General features: G+C 44.1%; 1 protein-coding gene across 1 annotated transcript in view; it reads left to right on the forward strand.

Moving 5' to 3' along the window:
* CDC42SE1 (CDC42 small effector 1) overlaps positions 1-13,139 on the forward strand; it is a 17,122-nt gene extending 3,983 nt beyond the window's left edge. Inside the window, exons 2-5 of the mRNA XM_072427425.1 lie at positions 8,831-9,057; positions 10,990-11,100; positions 12,520-12,605; positions 12,744-13,139. Coding sequence (XP_072283526.1) covers positions 9,004-9,057; positions 10,990-11,100; positions 12,520-12,594 — 240 coding nt within the window. The 5' untranslated portion in view covers positions 8,831-9,003 and the 3' untranslated portion in view covers positions 12,595-12,605; positions 12,744-13,139. The remainder of the gene's footprint in view (positions 1-8,830; positions 9,058-10,989; positions 11,101-12,519; positions 12,606-12,743) is intronic.
* The last annotated feature ends 3,556 nt before the right edge of the window (positions 13,140-16,695 follow it).

The following is a 16,695-nucleotide window of genomic DNA, read 5'->3' on the forward strand; positions in this document are numbered from 1 at the left end:
CCCCCCCCCCCCAGATGCTTCCGCTGACATCCTCTGTCTGCACTGTGACTGCACAAAAGTCTCTTATAGCTGCACAGCCGAGGCATAGAGATGTCAAAGCGGAAGAAGGATTTTTGTCTGGGTCACAGGGTGCACGGTCTGCTCTTTTTAAATGTAAATATATCGGCCCGAGCTGGGAAATCTCCAAACAAGCTGAGCCCAATGTGTGGTCACTGGCCAAACTTCAAGGACCCGGCATTGGGGGCACCACAAATCCCAGCAAACAAATGAGGATACAAGCGCAGTGTTCTAACTAACCAGACGGGAGGTTACTGAAAAGTGCCGGGCGGTGCACCCAGCTAAAAGAGCCTGGGGAGAACCTTGAAGTGGTCCAGGCTGCTCACGTCCTACTAAAGTACATTGGACTAACGCAGCCTTTTCCTGTTTTATTCTAACGCAGCTGCATGTCTTAGAATGGGAAATGTATAATTGAACCAGAACGGGTCAACCAAGGGTAAGCTGTGCCATGGGCATAACCTCGACCCCACGTACAATATCCAACTAGCCTGACCCATAAAAATGGCCCCGTTGCCCGTGCTGTCCAAAAAGTGGCTTTTTTTTCTGCTTTATAAAACTTTGTAGGCGTCTTCTAGCCAACCCGCAGATTCCTCTTCCTGCTAAAATAACTTTCCACTCTTCATCATGTGTTTGTTACACAAGATGAGATGTCTCCATTGTATCCGCGCAGAGAAAAAAAAAAAAAGGCTCCTTTATGTTTCTCACATAGGCCGGTTTGTTGTGTTCAAAGGACAGGAAACGATGTGCAATCCTTTATTCTTCATAGATTTCCCTGGCCCATCCACCCCCATTGCTTTACCATCCACGCCCTGGTGTTGTAAGTGGCCCACGACAATGCACAGAGCGACTATGCTTTTGTCAGAGATTTGCCTGGCTGCAAAATAATCGCAATTCTGACGTGCGTCTGCAGGGGCTTTGCAGGATTATCTAGTCTCTGAGCTGCATGTCAGTCTTGAAAGTAGATTGATTCCTGAAAAAAAATAGTGCTGGCTGTTTGGAGAGAGGGGGAGTCATGTGGGAGATAATATATAAATGTGTTACATTAACCCATGGCTCAGTATGTCTGATCCTGGCTTTACCTATAGGGGGCGCTGCAGCTATAATTAGACTGAATCACCAGCGAGCATCTTTTTTTTTTTTCTCCTGCTGCAATGTAAAATAAAAAAAAATTGTATTGGAGCATTAGATCCTCCGTGTGTTTGTTGCATGTTGGTGGAGTTGGGAACCCAGGTAAGGATAACTCCTCCCATCGTCCCAATCGTTGCATCAGCACCATTGGTGGCCGGTCCAAAAACAGCAATGACCTCCTACTAAACACACCCTGTACCCTACCCTTATATCATGGGTTTCCATACAATGTATTGGTTATTTTTTGGATTGGATACGTGAATGCCGTCTACTACTGAAAGGCGTACAGCTTTGCAGGCCAATGCATTCCCCCCCAAATCTGGAACAAAGCCCCCTAAAACTTTTCGAATTTTTATATTTACACCCTAGGTGAGATTTTATATTGAAAGCCCACCAGTCGAAAATGATGTCAAACCAGAACACCTTTGGGCTCTCAAAAAGATGACCAAAAACATCCAATGATCCCTATGGTTGACCATGATGGAGAATGGTGCAGGTTGCATAGACAATTCTCTGTATTCATTCTCTTGGGAATCTTCCTATGTAAACCCCTGCGGCATGGTGATGGCTTGGTTTTCGGTTGATGGGAAGCAGCAGAGGTCTCGCTGCGGTCAGCAGACACAGCCGGTTCTGTAGACTTGTCCCATCAGATTTGCTGGATTTAGTAGGGAGCCGGGACGGGCTGTCTGTGCAAGCAAAGTGCTTATTTACTGCGGGCAGAGCTCAACTGACTCACACCTATAATTATTATATCGCTGGGAATTTTCTAAATCTACACCATGAGGTCATTGCCCCAACCCATTGACCTCAAACTAAGCAGAATACCGTTTCCAGTAGAAGGTGGCAGAGAGGACAGCCATGATGGTTTAGGAGCTTTAGGTCATCATGTTTTTAGGAGCATTTAGGGTGTAAGGAATGAAATATTCATGTGGATGGACTAGGGAAGGGCTACGAGACTTTCTCAACCCTCTTAACATGGAGGAACCCTTAAAATAGTTTTCAAAGATTTCAATAGCTTCCCCTGCTGATTAGTTTTTATCTCTATACCCGACTTTACATTAACAAGGACGGTAAGTAGATAGAAAAGAAAGGTGCCGTACTTGGCAGGTTTGACACCCAGGGGTTTTGATGGTCAATGGGTATAAAACCCTTCCTACATTGATGATCAATGGTGGAAGACCTTCCTTACACTGATAATCAATGGAGGAGATTTCTGTTGCATTGTTGATCAATGAGAGGAAATCATTCAAATATTATTGGTCATTGAGAGAAGACCAGTCTTAAACTGATGGTGAGAAAAACCTTCTTACATTGGTGGTTAATCAGAGAAGACCCTTGTTATGTTGGTGGTCAATGAGGCAAGACCCTTCTATCATTGGTAGTCAGTAGAAGAAAACCTTTTCACAATGAGAATGAGAAAAAAACTTGTTACGTTTGTGGTTACTGGTGAGAAAAAGACTTCTTACGTTGGTCAATGGTGAGAAGAACGCTTCTTACATTGGTGTTTATTGGTGAGAAGAAGACTTCTTACATTGGCGTTTATTGGTGACAAGACGACCTATTATGTTGGTGGTTATTGGTGAGAAGAAGACTTATTACGTTGGTGGTTATTGGTGAGAAAAAGACATCCAATGTTGGTGGTTATTGGTGAGAAAAAGACTTCTTTTGTTGGTGGTTATAGGTGAAAAGAAGACATCCAATGTTGGTGGTTATTGGGCCACTGGTGAGAAGAAGACTTCTTACCTTGGTGGCCACTGGTGAGAAGAAGACTTCTTACCTTGGTGGCCACTGGTGAGAAGAAGACTTCTTACGTTGGTGGTAAATGGTAGAAGGCCCTCCCCCTTACACTGGTGATTAATTGAACAAGGCCCCTCCCCAAATTGTTGGTCAATGGGAAAAATAGTTTTCTTTCACTGGTGGTCAGGGGGAAGAATGGACCCCTACCAACCTTTGGAGGATCTCTATAGAGTTCTACAGAACCTTGGTTGAGAAAGGTTACATTAGACCCTCTGTTAGGTTATTATTGCCCTTGTTGTCCCTACTGTGGATATCCCCCCACTTTGTGTCCACTTTCTCTTAGACAAAAAGTGAGAGGAAATTCAAAATGTTGCCACCTTTGCAAAGGTTCTAGGTCAAACTTCTCTGTAGTTGTGGTGACAGCTGTCTAAGGTTAAGCTATGAAGGTCAGGTAACCTCTCCCCAGTGCTCCATCTAAAAAATGATGGGCCCAGGAACAGTGGGGAGGTACTAGTTTGCATTCATGAGTGTCTCTTAAACTAGTGAGGTTCTCTTGCCACCTGTCATAAAGGTTCATGGGTATTCTTCTGCCCTTCACAATACTTTCCACCACTCTGAGCTGCCATCCCAGTCCAGGATGTAGATGATGACCCTGGCTGATGCCTGAACAAACATGGTGCCATCTCTTTGGAAAGAAAAGCAGGTGAAGGCCTTGCTTTTTGGCATGCTTAGTGATCCAGACACAAGGCACATGATCCTCCCTACTGCATCATCATAATGTTAACATAAGCACTAGTCATTCCACTGAGGTGCAGGAAAGTTCCCGGGACGCGTCCGTACAGGCCAAGCTGTTGCCGCAGGGCAAGGAGAGAGGACACCGGAGCAGGTCCCGGCAAGGAAAGCGCAGCCTGACTAACACGTAGCAGTTGGTGATGTCACGGAGGTTCTGTTCGCGACCTTCGGGCGTGGACCCAGAGTCCTTTTAGGAAGGCAGGTTGAGGCCTGTGTACTAGAAGAAGCCAGAAAGAAAAAGAAAGTCGGCCATGACAGTTTTTGGAAAGTTTATCCCCCTGCTCCTGTAAATCGCTCAATGTATAGCCAACCTGTTACATAGAATGTGGCATCCCCAGCTGCGACCAGACTAGATCCTAGACTGGTCATGTGATCAAAGACCTCTTCCATCCTCCGTATTACCTCTGTATCTACAGAACGGAAGCAGGTGAGGAGCTGCAGTAATGAGAAACCCTTTGATGTATAGAGCTTTAGGGTATAGGCCTCATTCAAATTCCACACAAATACAACTTGCAGAGTCGGCAGTACGCTGCGTGGGAAAAAGAAGTGCCGGTACTCCTGGGGGGTGTAGCCAGTAGCCTTAAGGCAACAAAAATAAAATGCACGGGTAATATCAAAATTGACCTATATACCTGGCAAAAAGGGGAGGTTCATCATTCATAGGGGTGTTGGAAAGATTTTGTTACTAGCTGATTGGCTGTCCAGGAACAAGCCGGACCATCAGGTCTATTTGAGAATGGTAATAACAGCCAGGGAACTGGCCTTCCCATGGAAAATTACAAAAAGAGGCGGAGTCAGGACCAGTCATACTGCACAAAAGGAGAGAGGAGCAGGGACCGGTCTTTATCTCAGGAAGGTGAAAGTGTCACCATCAGAAAATTAAAATCATGAATGGGTAATGCGCCAGAAGCTGCACCACCTCAAAACGGAAACTTATCTTATCATTTGAATAATTTGAAGTAAATCTTTTTAATGTAATTGTGTCAAAAATTGCACAAATCTCTTAAAAACCAGGAGAGTGTCTGAGTCACTGGGTGGGGGGAGGGGGACGCATACTATTGTCTCAGGGTGACAGACAGGAAGTGGTTATATGGAGTCAGAGGGAAGGTGTTATGTGAATCCTCCTACGCTCCGATGATCTCATAACAGGACCACAATGTATGTTTAAACTAAACGTGTCACCAAAAAAAAAAAATTGCAGCTAGGCATTTCTTTGGTGTGGAGGACGCCGGGACATGAATTGTGAATGTTTTGTATACACAGCCCACTTGTGCCCATTGTTTCCCGTTTCCAATAATCCGTCCACACCCTGTTTTGAGTCTTGCAAGGTCTATTAGCATATTAGGAATTCAGTCTTTAATCCTTTTCCCTTATTTGCACCTGTTGATCCTGCCTGCAATACACTTCCTGTCCTGGGTGACAACGCTCACTGTGCTGTAACGGAGGAGGAGCAGCGTTGTCACCCTAGAACGGGACTACAGCCCCCTCTTTACTCCCTCCATAACATTGCTGGGGTAATCTGAAGTCCTTAGTGATCAATGGAAACAATGTAACAGATAAAAGTGCAGGACAGGAAGTTGTCAGCTAGCAAGATTTTTGGCAGGATCAACTTTTTTTTGCATAGGTATAACAAATTCAAAGGGAAGAAAAGAAAATTCTCACCCAAATATTTATATTTGTCCGAACAGCTTTAAAAAAAACAAAAATCCTGACCTATTAATAACCCTTGGCGGGAAATAAAAGGGTATTTATAGCTTGTGTTTATAAAGGGATGTTCCCCTAAAGTTTTATTGCAGATTCCGAGTGTTACCCTTGTGGCCCTTCGTTTTTCTGCTTCCGTGAGATCACTTCCCTTTCCAATCATAGGGCTGTTTTTGATTTTGGTAAAAAGGCCGCTGCCGGTCTGGAATTTCCTGGTAGCCGGCTGCCAGGATTCCAGATTGTAGGAAAAGATAACGTTACGTAGGGGTTTCTCTTAAAGATGCCTACAAGTGTAAGGAGTGCCGGGGCGCAGCACATGCCGGTGTGTGGGAATGCAGACGTGGTCCTGCGTCAGTTTTTTAAAAAGTTGCCCTTGCAAGGGACCATTCTGGTTGTGGATGGATAAGAAAAAATTCCCATCTGTAGCTGATTTGGTGTCACATTTAAACACGTTTAGGCTCCTCTGGGGTGGTGTTGGTGTGGGAGTGGCATACACAGCAGGGGGCGGGGCTTTGACAACAAAAAGTCTCAATAAAGAGGGGTTGTTCTTAGTCCAGTGAGATTTGAAAATGACAAGGTGGCCATGGGGATTTCTCCTTTAATAAAAAATTGCAAAGGGCCCTTTTTTTTGCCCCCCACCCCCCATAAAAACCGGCTATTTGCATGATACCCACCGGCCATCAGAATCTGGGGCCTCTTCTCCCATCACCCCTCCCCCTAGCTTTGGAAGAGGCTCCTTCAGGCCGTGTTTGAGGTCATTGTCGCCATTGGCAGGGCTGGAATTCGCAGAGCATGAATACACAAAGGGCCCGATTGTGAGGGTCAGTCTCTTCCCGCTGCGGCCCAGCTCCTCAGAGGAAACTGGACGGGAGACGGCTGCAAAAATAGGTGATGTTTGTGGTCAAAGCAGCTCTCCCTCGCCACCCGAAATGCAGCATCTCGGGAAAAATAAATGGATTTCATAAGAGGCGATGCTGACGTGTGGCCGTGTTCCTTGTTTATGGGTAAACATAAAAAAACTAATTATAATAATCTGATTATAATCATAGGAAATAAAGAGAACCTGTCATCAGAAGTATCATATGAATGGGCCCCCCCTTACAATGCCTTCACCTTTCCCCCCCTCCAGAAGGACGGCACCATCATTATTCAGGCATCGCCCAGGGCCCCATCTACTTCTCAGCTCAGAGGTGACACAGAAATTCTGGTGCTCTGTGCACCAGGGGCTGATCTGTGTCAGACATTTGTGAACACAAAACTGCACAGGCACCAAGATTCACACGGCAGCATTCACCTAGAAGAACCTCGACCGGCTAGGACATTCATAACATAAATGTAGAATACGCCATGGGAGGAATGTACAGAGGAAGGAAGGGTTGGGAGGGGACATTGACATTACATAACTGCAGCCCGTGACCGATTTGTCTTATCACTGAACCTTTACAAATCTCAGATTAATGACAGGCCGTGCCGAGCCAAAGGTCGCCGCCGTCGCCGAGTTTGTACACATGACCAGAAGGCGGCATCTGGTGGCCTGTACCGTGAAGTGACTTTGGCTCGGCAGCCTTCACAGCATTGCAAACCAGCATGGGGCCAATAAATCCCCAACTAAAGCCATCCATCTATAAGGCAAGTTAGAGAGATTTACCCTCACTTCCTCTTTTGGTGACACGGCAGGAAGCGGGGCAAATGATAGTAACCCTTCCGAGCTGCAAACGTAACAGAATTGGCTATTCATGCCCCTGTGGTGTTTTTACCTAGCATGAATTTAGCGCATTAGTGTTTAGTATAAATTACTGTCCGTGCTGGCCCAGCTCCTCTTCTCCTAACCTCCCTACATAACCTTTATGTAGCCACCAAGGAAGAAGCAATGTAAAATACAACAGAGAGTCACTTGATTGGTAGCTAAAAGTGATAGCTGCGGCTGATGACGTCACATCCAGGATGGCCACACCCCGTACTTGTTTTGGGGTGGAGGGGGAGTTTGGGTGACTTCTACTGTAGAATTTCATGCTCAATACATATTAAAGTACATTACTCACATAGTAAGGTTTTTTGTAGAAATAAATAATCAGTGTTCCTTGGGGGTGGGGTCAAGGAAAGGGGTGAATCCTTTGGGGGTGGGATTAAGGAATGGGGTGGAGCTACAATGTCTTTTATATCTGCCTGGAGCACAGACAGGTAAGGACTGAATGGGCGGGGCCAGGCTGCAGACTATTTTTACATCTCCGGCTCACCTTTTCATGCATGAAATACAGACAAAGCTCCTATAAATATAAAATAATAATATTTGCCCACATGTTGCTATTTTGTTTTCAAGCACAATGGGGGCCACGCCATCTTTTTCTGCTTCGTTTGTTCTAAAAAAAAAAAAAAGTTGAAGGAATTCAAGGCGCAGGTTTCCTGAGTCCATTGTGTATTCTGTCGCGGAATGACACCGTTCTCCGACTTCCTGACACTCAGCCCTACACTTCAGACAATAGAGCCGGGCCCTTGGGACAAGACGAGGGAGGGGCTATGAGCACCACAATCATCTCTGTGGTACATAGAAATATTTATTATTGATATAAAACCTGGTTTGCTACAGGAGGTTCCCTGAGGGCGGAGTCTAGAATCATGGCTGCTTATATGACCCGCCATTGGTCAGACTTCCTACCCCCAAGTGCCTGATCCCATTCACTCACTTTCAGGGATTGGCTGTTCCTGCTTCCCCTGCTGCACCTTCACATCGATTATACCATTGGGTGGACCGACCCTATAAACGGAATGGTTGTAAAACAAAACGCTGCTTGCTGATTGGTCGAAAGTTTTTTTTAACTTTGTAATTTCATTTTATTGGCCTGTTTCAAAGTTTTAACGACATACGAGTAACACAATAAAAAAAAAATGTTGTCTTTCAATGCCGAGCTGCAGCAAATACCAGCTGTGTGCATGTCATGGTGATCCTCTAGCTTCAAGAGGTGCAGAAAAAATAATTAACCCTGTGTCAGCCTGACTGAATAAGCTTTAAAGTGCAGGATGGGCTCTTTAAGAATCTGCAAAGAAAGACAGTGACAAGGAGACAAAGTCTGAATAAAGTTTATTAAAAAAAAAAAAACGACTCATTTCAGGTGTCCTAAGGAACCTTCATCAGGGCTTGAAGCATATGTAACCCTAACAATGACATTCTGCAATTTGCTTTCTGGATTTTATCTACCATTAAAATTGTTTTGTTATCTGCCTGACAACCACAAAAAAAACCCTGTTGATCCTGCCAGAAATATTGTCAAGGTGACAACACTTCTCCCAAAAAGATACAGTACAGCGAGGGTTGTCACCCTAGAACAGGAAGTGCCTTTTTATGTGGTGTCTTTTTATTTTATGTGGTGTCTTTTTATTTTTGCCGGATTTACATTTTAACCTTTTTGTATTTCAGGAACATCCACAAACAACAGCCAGATCTTCGCACCTCTGGATTGGTCGGGACGTGGTTTGCCGTCTCATGCAGTGACCCCGTGTCATTCCTCTCCATTTCTAAAATTTTCATACCAGGAAGCCTTGCGGCGTCGGTCGATCAGAACTCCAACCAAGCTGGCCGTCTCTGACAATATGAGCGACTTCTGGCACAAGCTGGGCTGCTGTGTGGTAGAGAAACCTCAGCCGGTAAGAAAAGACCGCCCAATCCAACGGGGAGCAATGAATGATTGGTCCTTTTATAGGTAGTGGGCGGAGAAAAATGATAGTGACCTCCCCTGAGGATCATTTACCAAAGAATTACATGTCTCTCATGGTGACCTTGTGGATACATTACTCTTTAAGTTCAGTAACCTGGGACATGGATTTCAGTCCCTTCTCCCCACCCCGGAAAGAAGAGCCTGAGGCCGGCCCATCATTTTTTTCCCCCCATATTTGTAGGTTGTACGGGCCCCTCACAGGTCAGATGTAATTTGTGCTCTCACCCATCAGGCTCAATTATTTCAGTTTAATCATTCACGTGCTGTTTACCTCTCTCCGGCCCAGCTAGGATGCCTTCGGCCCTCCTCATTCCCACGGGGATGTTTGGCATTTTTTCTTCCTTCTGGGAAAATATCCGACCTTGCCCTACCCAGGCAGTTCCCATTAACCTCTTCAGTGCCAAGGTTTTTTTATATCATTGCACCTTGTAGGTTAAGATAGGAGGGGGGCTTTAGATGGCACTCAGAGGTCAAGCAAAGTTCAGACCTCCTCACAATTCTAATGAAAGGTATTCTGCTAAAAAAAAATGTTTATAGTAAAGTGGCCCCTGAAAATAAAATCTGTTTGGCTGATTGCCTATTTGTCACCCTGCATCATTAACTGAAGCTGTCATTAAAATTAAAATCATCTGGAAAGAAAAAACTCCCTTATGTGATCATGTGACTTAAAGCCTAGGCATGGCATCACATGGTCTAGGGTCACCTGGAGCATTCTGGGTGTTTTATGTTGAATGACCACTAATGCTAAAAGCTGGTTAATTTGCATGCAGGCACCTGATTTGCATAGTTATCAGTGGATCTAAAGGTGATTGGCCAGATTGTAACGTGTGTTAATTTGAATTCTAAGCGAGCATTTTCTGTGCCCCTGGGTGAGACCCTACGAGAAACGTCTTACCTGTTACCACCTATAGGGAGAATGGGGCGGTAGTGAGCAGTTGTCAAATGTTTAAATGCTGGTTGGCACTACCGAGGTGCCATCGCCCGTCAATCACTGTTATTACCACCAGTCTGATCACAGCCTTAGATCTACTTAGAAAATTTATTGCAGGCTCAGAAAACAGAGTCTCAGCTTTGGGTCCACACGGGCATTTGCACAGGGGACGTGGCCCAAAAATGTTTTTTTTTTTTTCCTAATTTTGTCGTGACACCCACGGACATTTGTGCTGCTGCAAATTGACATCCCCACGTAAGTTCTTGAGAAGCAGATAGGTGACGATTTGAATTTACACAGGAAGAGGTGCTTGTGTGGTAAAAACAGGAAGGCCCAACCCTGCTGCTTCTCTTTACACTTTGACAATTCACAAGCTGGGGGTGGGGGGGCATTGTGCTGGGGAATGACCGCAGAGGATGTAAACGTGTCCTTGCAGCGCAGATAACATGGGGCCACCCTAAGAAAACTGCGACCACTGCTTCTTATCAGGGCCACACAAACTCTGCAGGCCTCGGTGCCTTCCAGATGTTCCCTATCGGCCACATTCAGAGTCTGGGTGTTTTGCTGTGGATTATTAGTAAACCCAGAAACACATTACAGGACAATTTGCTTACAATTAATTACTAATGAAAAAAAAAAAAAAAGCTTACAGACCTCAATAGCTCAAGCTGAATTTTTGTTAACCTTGATCCTCCAATCACTGTGACTCCTCCCAGATGAGTTGGCTCAGTCTCAGGTTTCAATGAGAGACAGCTCGCCTGAAAGGAGATACGTATATTTGCATTGTGTGTGCGCATTGGTAACCCATAATGCTTTGGGGCCACTTTGTTGGGTAACTGTCAATACAACAGATCCGTTGATACTTCCAGATACTTCACCAAACAAGGCTGCAGCATTAAAAATTGAGACATATTTTTGTTTGTTCTTTAGAAAAAGAAGAGGAGGAGAATCGATCGGACTATGATCGGGGAGCCCATGAATTTTGTACACCTGACACATATAGGATCTGGTGACATGGGGTCCAGTGATGGTTTACAAATGGTATGTACAGCCTCATATAAATGCCCCCCGTCTGTGCTGCTGCCCCCTATAGGTTGTTGTTATGATTGCCGGGCCATCAGGGCTGAGCTGATGAACTGAATAGACATGGGATTTCAGTGGGCGGTCCTAGAGTTGCTGTATTTGCATAGGTAACGCCCACATGTGATGCTGGGCCTTAATGACTTACTGAATTACAATGAATAAAAAGGGTGGAGCCAAGGACAGTCAGGCTGGGGAGGGGCTCTATCTAACCTGCTGCAGGTTCTAATGCACATTGTGGGAAACTCAACAGGGAGGCCGGAGGGCAGATCTATAGAAGGGGAAGGCGTTAGGAATTATGGTTGGGTATGAGGGTTAATGTCTGGGTATGGTGGGTGTAAGTGATTGGTTGGCGGTTTGGATTACAGATTAGGCTGTAAAGTTTAGGGTAAGGGTTTAGGCCTAGGGCTATAAGGTAAGCTTAAGAGTCACAGGTGGGTGAGGGGTTGGATTGGGGTGAAGATTAAAACTTAGAATAGAGGCTTCATTTAGAGGTTAGGGCTTGGAATAAGTGAGAATTGGGGGTTAGAATAGTTTTTAGGGGAGGAGTCAGATCAGAGTAAGGGGTTGGAATAAAATTAGGATTAGTGGCTACAAATTAGAATTTGATTTAGCGATGGGGTTGGGTAAGGGGTTGGGATAGAGTTAGAATAAGGGATTAGACCTTAGGGATTAGAGTTAGGGATAGGGATGGAGTTCGGTTGGGGTAAGGGGTTGGGATGAAGTTAAAATGGGGGGTTAGAAGTTGAAATTGAGTTTAAGGATGGAGTTAGGTTTGGGTAAGGGGTTGGGATGGAGTTAGAGTTGGGGGTTAGACCCTATATATGGGTTTAGGGATGGAGTTCGGTTGGGGCAAGGGGTTGGGATGAAGTTAAAATTGGGGGTTAGAATTTGGAGTTAGGTTTAGGGATGGAGTTAAGATGGGGGTTAGACATCAGAGCTGGGTTTAGGGATTGTGAGATTTGGGTAAGGGTTGGGTTGAGTTAGATTTGGGGGTTAGACCCTATAGTTGGGGAAATAGGCTGTAATAGATTTTGGGATGGGAATTAAAATCTAGAAGTTGATCTAAGGATAAGGTTTGGTTAGGGAAAGAGATTAGGATGGAATTAGGAATTTGGGGTTAGAATTTTTTTTTGGAATGGGGTTTTCTTGGGGTAAATGGTTGGTATAGAGCTATGATAAGGGATATAAGTTAGAATTGGGGTTAGGTTGAGGTTTGGGTTGAGCTTTGCCATCATTTACTAAATGCCCGACCTAGGTTGGCACCATGAGCCAATAGAATCTTCTTGTCTTGTGCAAATTTTGTATTCGGTAAGGAACTCACATGTTGGTTGGAGGCCTCTTCTCCCAGTTGGTGACCAACAAATTTCTGTTTTCCAGGCTGGACCTATGCAAGAACAGATGAGATCAAAGTGTGGCCGAGACAGACAATGGAGCAACTCCCGGGTCTTGTAGCTGTTCTCAGGGTAAGCAGAACTTTATTGTTTTTCTGGTGATGACCAAAGAAATAAACATGTCCACTTCTCCTCATCTCTGAACTCTATGGCCTCCACCAACCCCCCCATTGACCAAAGTTTATTAATACTTTGTCTTCTTCTCTGCAGATGCTGAACGTGTGAAACAAGAGCCACCAAGAACAGCAGAGCGGAAGCACAGTGGTGCAATCACTGGATAAGTTATTCAATATTCAACCTTCCGAAAAAAAAAAATCTTTTTGTTTTTAAATATTTTTATCAAGGATATGAAAAAAAAGAATCTAAAGAATGTGCAATATTTTTATAGTACATTTTTTTGGAATTTTTTTTTTTTTTTTGGCCAAGTTGATTCCTGCTAAGTAACTTCACGGACTATTTATCTTCATGATCTGTAACTGCTGTAACTAGTGAAGTGTTGCCAGCATTTTATAAAATGAGAGCACTTCGTCCACTGGTATCTCCTGACTGCCTACGCTTTTCTTGAGACTTTTTAACATTCCAAGTAAATATTTTTACAATGAACATTACGAATTTCAGTGCAGATTGGAATCATTCCAGATTGAGTGTCGTACGTTATCTCAAGAGTTTAGTTTTGGTTTTCAGGTATTAGAATCTTGATAATAAAGGGGGTTGCAGGCAAAAGAGTAGAGACCTGATAGTAGGGTTGTAGCCACACTATATGGCCAAAAGTTTTGGGAGGCCTGGAGATGACGGCCTTCATGCGTGGATGATGGGCTTGACTCCTGAATGATGGTCTTCACTCTTAGATGATGGCTTTCACACCTGGATGATAGCCTCCACGTCTAAATCATGGTGTTCACACCTGGATGATGGTCTTCACACCTAGAGGATGGGCTTCACTCCTGGTTGATGGCCTTCACTTCTGGTTGATGGCCTTCACAGCTAGATAACAGTCTTCACTCCTGGTTAATGGCCTTCACAGCTAGATAATGGTCTTCACTCCTGGTTAATGGCCTTCACAGCTAGATAATGGTCTTCACTCCTGGTTAATGGCCTTGATACAGTTTTTTTTTATATATTATAGGAATTTCTGTTTTAGTTTTCTTAACTTGTATTTTTTTTGTTTTTGATAATTTAACATTTTTCCGGCAAAATTTGCTTAACGTATGCCTAACCGTGCACTGCGAAAAAAAAAATTGTCTGCACTTCTTAATTTGTTTAGTGCCAAAATTATAGGCTCATCCATAAATAGAATTTACTGCAGACGGTAATAAACACAATTTTTGCCTTTTTTTTTGGAAATGATCATCTGAATTATAAATCTAATTGTGAAAACGTTGATATTTTATCATAGGAAAATGTCATTGGTGACCTGCTTGTTGCTGTGCTGTCTTTTCTGAGTCTGATGGTTTTTATGTTTGTTTTGTATTATGTGCTTTACTTCTGCTTTGATGTAAGGGAGTGTACCAGGGTAGTGCTGGAAATACGGACAAGCTGGTCACTCCAAACTGTGTGGCCCCAATGAAACTTGGGCGTTGGTGTACTTAGACAATGTAAAAAATCATTACAATCACCTCCATTGAAGCAAATCTCATGGATTTTTTGCAGCAGCTCCGCTGGGGAAGTCTTTTCCCATCCACTTCCATATAAGGAATTGACTAAGCAGCTGCATGGGCTTACTACCATATAAGGAAATAAACCTACAAGCTGCATTACAGGTGCTGTCAGGACTGCCACAACCTTAAAACTGAACCCAGATATTAAATAGACATAAGCCAAATTTATTTCTTTAGTATTTGTATAAGCAGCTAGGATAAATACCTGACTTTCCAAATACAGCATGACTTGGATAGCAAGGGGCAGTACCTGAAGCTGACCAGGTGTTCTGCATTTATAGGTGTTGGCAGGAGGAGGAGAAGGAGGTATGATCAGTCTGCTGCTGCACCTTAACTGTCCAATGACAGGCAGGGGGTGGGGCAGTGACCTATCTGCTGCAATGAAGAATCAGGTCACCAGTCCGGCTCTTCTGTTCTGCAGAGCTGTGTAAATCTCAAAGCTGGACAGGACAAAACTTGAAATCGATTTATGGTTAGGGCCCAACGTGGAAAAAAGTCACACTTGGGGCCCATTTACTTTGGCAGCCACTTAAAAATGTTTATATTATTGTTGGAATAATTATATTCCAACAATATACACATGCATGTGGTATTGCTGGATGTGACAGCCCGACTCACCAAGCAACATATGGAAGTACATAGCGGTGGGGGCGGGCAGGTGACCTCATATGGGAATTTTTGTATCGGGGCCAGGAAACTTTTTTTAAATGTTAAACCAACCTAATTCTAGAAATGCGACAGTTTCTCGCATTTTTCAAATGCCACCAAAACTTATTCTTCCACTTCCTGATGCATTTGGTGGGCGGGGCAGTGACCTATTGATTGTCGATATCCTTGTGCGCCTTTTTATTAAGATTTTGCCAGTTTCCATGGCAATTTTTAGTTCTGCTTCGATGTGATTCTCCAGTGTCAGTTCCTCTGCTGCAATGAGCAGCGTCTGAACTTATCACAGCCGGCACAATGAATATTTCAAGAGCCTGCGCAGAATAGGTCATCAGTGGGCAATTATTTTGACCTTTTAATGGAAAGTGGAGGATTGTTTTATATGCCATAACCTTATTGTGTAGACGTAGTTAGGGCGACTACGGTGGAATATGATAGCCAAGAGAGATATTAATACATTACAGTCCAGAAATCGCAATAATGGGATGGCGTGACGTCGCCCCCTATGGGCCAGGTTATAGAGAACCTTTTAGTAAGCCCAAAAATAGGTGCAGTTAACATGGGTGACCCATCATTTGTATATATATATAGGAAATCAAAAGTACCTGTGCCCTATCCATAGCGGTAGTCAGGCTCTGCCCACCTAATATCCGATCGATGACACCTTACTCGTGTCTGCCTCTGAAGAACAGGGAGGGAGGTGCACTTGTGACGCTCTAATGATGGCGGTGTGTTTGCATCAACAGGCTTTGGATTAACAGGAAAAAAAAGAGCACCTGTATTTCTTTTTGATCACATGGGGTGGCAATTTTTTTAAAAAAAAGTTTTGTTTGCGTATTACCCCAAATTGGGGGTTTTTACTCTCAAAGGGAATCTGTTGCATGACCTGGATGGCAGGGGGTGCCAGGAGTACTGGAATGCTGTGCATTTTGGGCCCCATTTTCACCTATGCCCAAGGCCCCATTTATGTCTAAAACCACCCATGGGCACATTTTTGGCTTCTCAATTTTTAGTGTTCTAAGTTCCGTTGATTCCAAGGCCTGGTCACAGCTCGCTGCGCTGACGGAGCAACGTCCTCACCTCCCCCTAGTATTCGAGGTCGATTTACCATTTTACGCTTTTACCTATCGGCTTTGCTTTGCAATTGTTCTTATTTTTGGCCTTTGTGTCCACGCTGTTCAGTATTTGTACACATAAAGATTTGTTTTATGTCTGCTTCCGCTAAAGGCAACAAATTGAGAGCTGCTCATCTTTTGAATTTACGTTGTATCATGCGTTCACTTGCAGTACAATGGCGGTGTGTGCGAGTTGAGTGCCTTTTCCTTCATTTTCAGTGGTGCCCCAATGCTTAGGGACATTATGATTTCACACCAAATGGGCATTCTATGCAAGAAATACCCTACGCAGTGTGAATGGGCCTTAAAACCAGACAATCGTCTTCATAGTCAATGGTGCCTATTCATAATCTGTGTTGGTGCCACGAGTAGGGCTTATTGTAGAGCTTCAAATGTTCCATAATGGTAACCAATGTTCCCAAGCACCAGCCTAGGGTGATACTCTGGGGTGGATCTTTTTCAGCAAGGGTGATGCTCTGGGGCGGGTCTTATCCAAAACTGTTGATGCCTTGGGTTAGTTATTATGCATTACTGGTGATGCCTTGGGATAGTATTATGCAGAAATGGCAATGCTCTGGGACAGGTGTTATCTAGAACTGGTGATACCCTGGGATGGTTGTTATTTAAGAAAAAGTGATGCTCTGGGGCTGGTCTTATCCAGAAATTATTCTACTCTAGGGCAGTCTTATCCAAAAATAATGATGCTCTGGGGCGTGTCTTATCCAG

This window comes from Pyxicephalus adspersus, chromosome 12, assembly GCF_032062135.1.
Source record: "Pyxicephalus adspersus chromosome 12, UCB_Pads_2.0, whole genome shotgun sequence".
In the NCBI taxonomy this organism is placed as follows: Eukaryota; Metazoa; Chordata; class Amphibia; order Anura; family Pyxicephalidae; genus Pyxicephalus; species Pyxicephalus adspersus.